Raw genomic sequence first — 2,280 nt, 5'->3', positions numbered from 1 at the left:
CCCCCCATAGCTAGCAATCCAAAACAGTCCAGTGGAGCCTGAGCGGTGGGTGTTGCCTTCTGACACACTTCCGGGGATGTCAGGGGGTGTGGCCTATGCAAATAGGTTGTGCTAATGGGTTATGCTAATGAGCTCCTGCACCTCTTTTTCTACGAAATGACCCCGATGAGAACCCTGCCTCACAGCAAATGTGCAGCGGAGAGGGGTGGGACAAGTAAAATTAAACTCCATATACCCCCCCCTTCATCGTTACACACAGATAAGGAATGGGGTTGGGGGGGCGGGCAAGAAACAGAATGGAGCCCATTGGAGGTGAGGCTCCGGCCCAGTGGATGGTGTTTTGGGGAATACAGAAGGACGGGCACAACCAGCTCTCCTCTCAACCGTTTTTTTATTTCTTCATTCCAATAAATTAAAGGTTTCGGTGAGTTGCGGGGAGAGAGAATGGCTTGAAGGGGGTCTCCTCCAGCCAATCAGGTGAGGATGGTTGGCACATTGGGCAGCAGCGCGGCAAGCTCCGATTGGACGCCCGGGATTTGGCAGAGAGGGTTGCCCTGCAGGTTGAGATGGGCCAGCTTTGGGAACGAGGCCAGAGTTCGGAGGTCGGAGGGTCGCCGGATGCCTGGGGGAAGGCCGCGGAGTTAAGGAGGACTGCGGTTCCTAGAGTGGCCCCATTCACGCCCACGTTCAGACAGAGGAATCTCCCCACCCTGGTTGAACCTCACCGCCTCACGAGGGCGAGGAAAGCGGCTTCAGTAGCAAAGCCTCAAGGATACGGTTGTTGCAGAGGGAGAGCTCCTCCAGGCGAGGGAGCGGGGGCAGGCCTTCCAGGGTCTCGATCCCGTTCTCGTCAGCTTCCAGCACCTATGGAAGAAACAGGAGAGTCAGGAAAGCAAGCCTGCCCCCCCACGCCCAGGGAGACGTATCTTTGAAATCATGCACTCCATATGTGTTCTGGTGAAGTTCTTGGGACCTCAGTGGAGCTCACCAGCCAGCCAGGGTAAAAAGTATAGGATTTCTTTTATCATAAAATCATAGAGTTGGAAGGGGGACCTCCAGGGTCATCTAGTCCAACCCCCTGCACCATGCAGGAAATTCACAAATACCTCCCCCCCTCCATACACCCCCCGGTGACCGCTGCTCCACGCCCAGAAGATGAAAAAAACCCCTCCAGGATCTCCAGCCAAGCTGGCCTGGAGAAAAACTGCTTCCTGACCCCAAAGTGGCGATCAGCATTTCCCTGGGTGTGTAAGAAAGGGCCACGAGAAGTAAGCACTGAGGCAACCCTTCCTGGCTTCCCTCCCGTGATCTGCCTCAGTTCACACAAGCAGCACTGCTGTCAGATGGCCATCAAGCCTCTTGACAGTTAATTGAAGGAACTGAAGGAATAGCAGATTTACTGCTCTTTGAATTGCAAGTAAGTGTCAAAAACCGTAGCCCTTTCGTCTTGAGAAATTAACGAGTGCTGCCAAGGTGTCTTTTGAAATGCCCCTGTGGCTTATCTTTAAAATCATTTGGGGATCAAACATATTTATCTAGAAGAGGATTGCAGGTTAACGTTCAAAAGATTTATTTCCATTTTACCGGTCCCTTTCTCTATTTAAAATGTTGTGTAACGGGCGAACCAGGTTTCTGTGGTGCTCAGGAGGAGGAGGAGGAAGGGGAAGAAGAAGAGATTGGATTTATACCCCGCCCTTCACTCGGAGTCTCAGAGCGGCTTACAAACTCCTTTCCCTTCCCCTCCCCACAACAGACACCCTGTGAGGTAGGTGGGGCTGAGAGAGCTCTGACAGAAACTGCTCTTTTTCAAGGATAGCTCTGCCAGAACTATGGCTTGCCCAAGGTCATCCAGCAGGTGCAAGCGGAGGAGTGGGGAATCAAACCCGGTTCTCCCAGATTAGAGTCCGTGCACTTAACCACGGCACCAAAGAAGATTAGAGGAGGGAATTTTGGGGGAGGTGGTAAAAGTCACCAGCTCTGACTTCAGAAATTCCTGGAGATTTGGGGGTGGAGCCCGCACAAGTGCCGGACCTGTGCAGGGTATAATACCGGAGTCCTCCCTCCAAAGCAGCCCTTTTCTCCAGGGGAATCGATCTCCTGTCGTCTACAGATCAGTTGTAATTCTGGGAGCTCTCAAGGCCCTACACGGAGGCCAGCTATCTTAAGTGTGAGAATTTTCCAAACTTGTAGTCGGCTGAAATCCACTTGCAGTCGGCTGAAATCCAGTTTCCCTTAAACCTCACGTATTCAGTTAAGTTCGAGAAAGGTCAGGAGATTTCA

At 52.4% G+C, this 2,280-nt stretch overlaps 1 protein-coding gene across 3 annotated transcripts in view; it reads right to left on the bottom strand.

Annotated features, from left to right (window-relative positions):
• Positions 1 to 427: 427 nt before the first annotated feature.
• The window catches only part of RABGGTA (Rab geranylgeranyltransferase, alpha subunit), a 31,055-nt gene continuing 29,202 nt past the window's right edge, over positions 428 to 2,280 (bottom strand). For all 3 annotated transcript variants that reach the window (XM_015406369.1, XM_015406371.1, XM_015406370.1), the window contains exons 16-17: positions 777 to 864; positions 428 to 622 (exon numbers count right to left, since the gene is read on the bottom strand). In XM_015406369.1, the coding sequence (XP_015261855.1) occupies positions 474 to 622; positions 777 to 864 (237 nt within the window). In that variant the 3' untranslated portion in view covers positions 428 to 473. The remainder of the gene's footprint in view (positions 623 to 776; positions 865 to 2,280) is intronic.

Source organism: Gekko japonicus, unplaced genomic scaffold (assembly GCF_001447785.1).
Source record: "Gekko japonicus isolate JY-2015 unplaced genomic scaffold, Gekko_japonicus_V1.1 scaffold2686, whole genome shotgun sequence".
Lineage (NCBI taxonomy): Eukaryota > Metazoa > Chordata > Lepidosauria > Squamata > Gekkonidae > Gekko > Gekko japonicus.
Note: the sequence above shows the minus strand (reverse complement) of the source record. Positions and strands in the feature narration are given on the sequence as shown.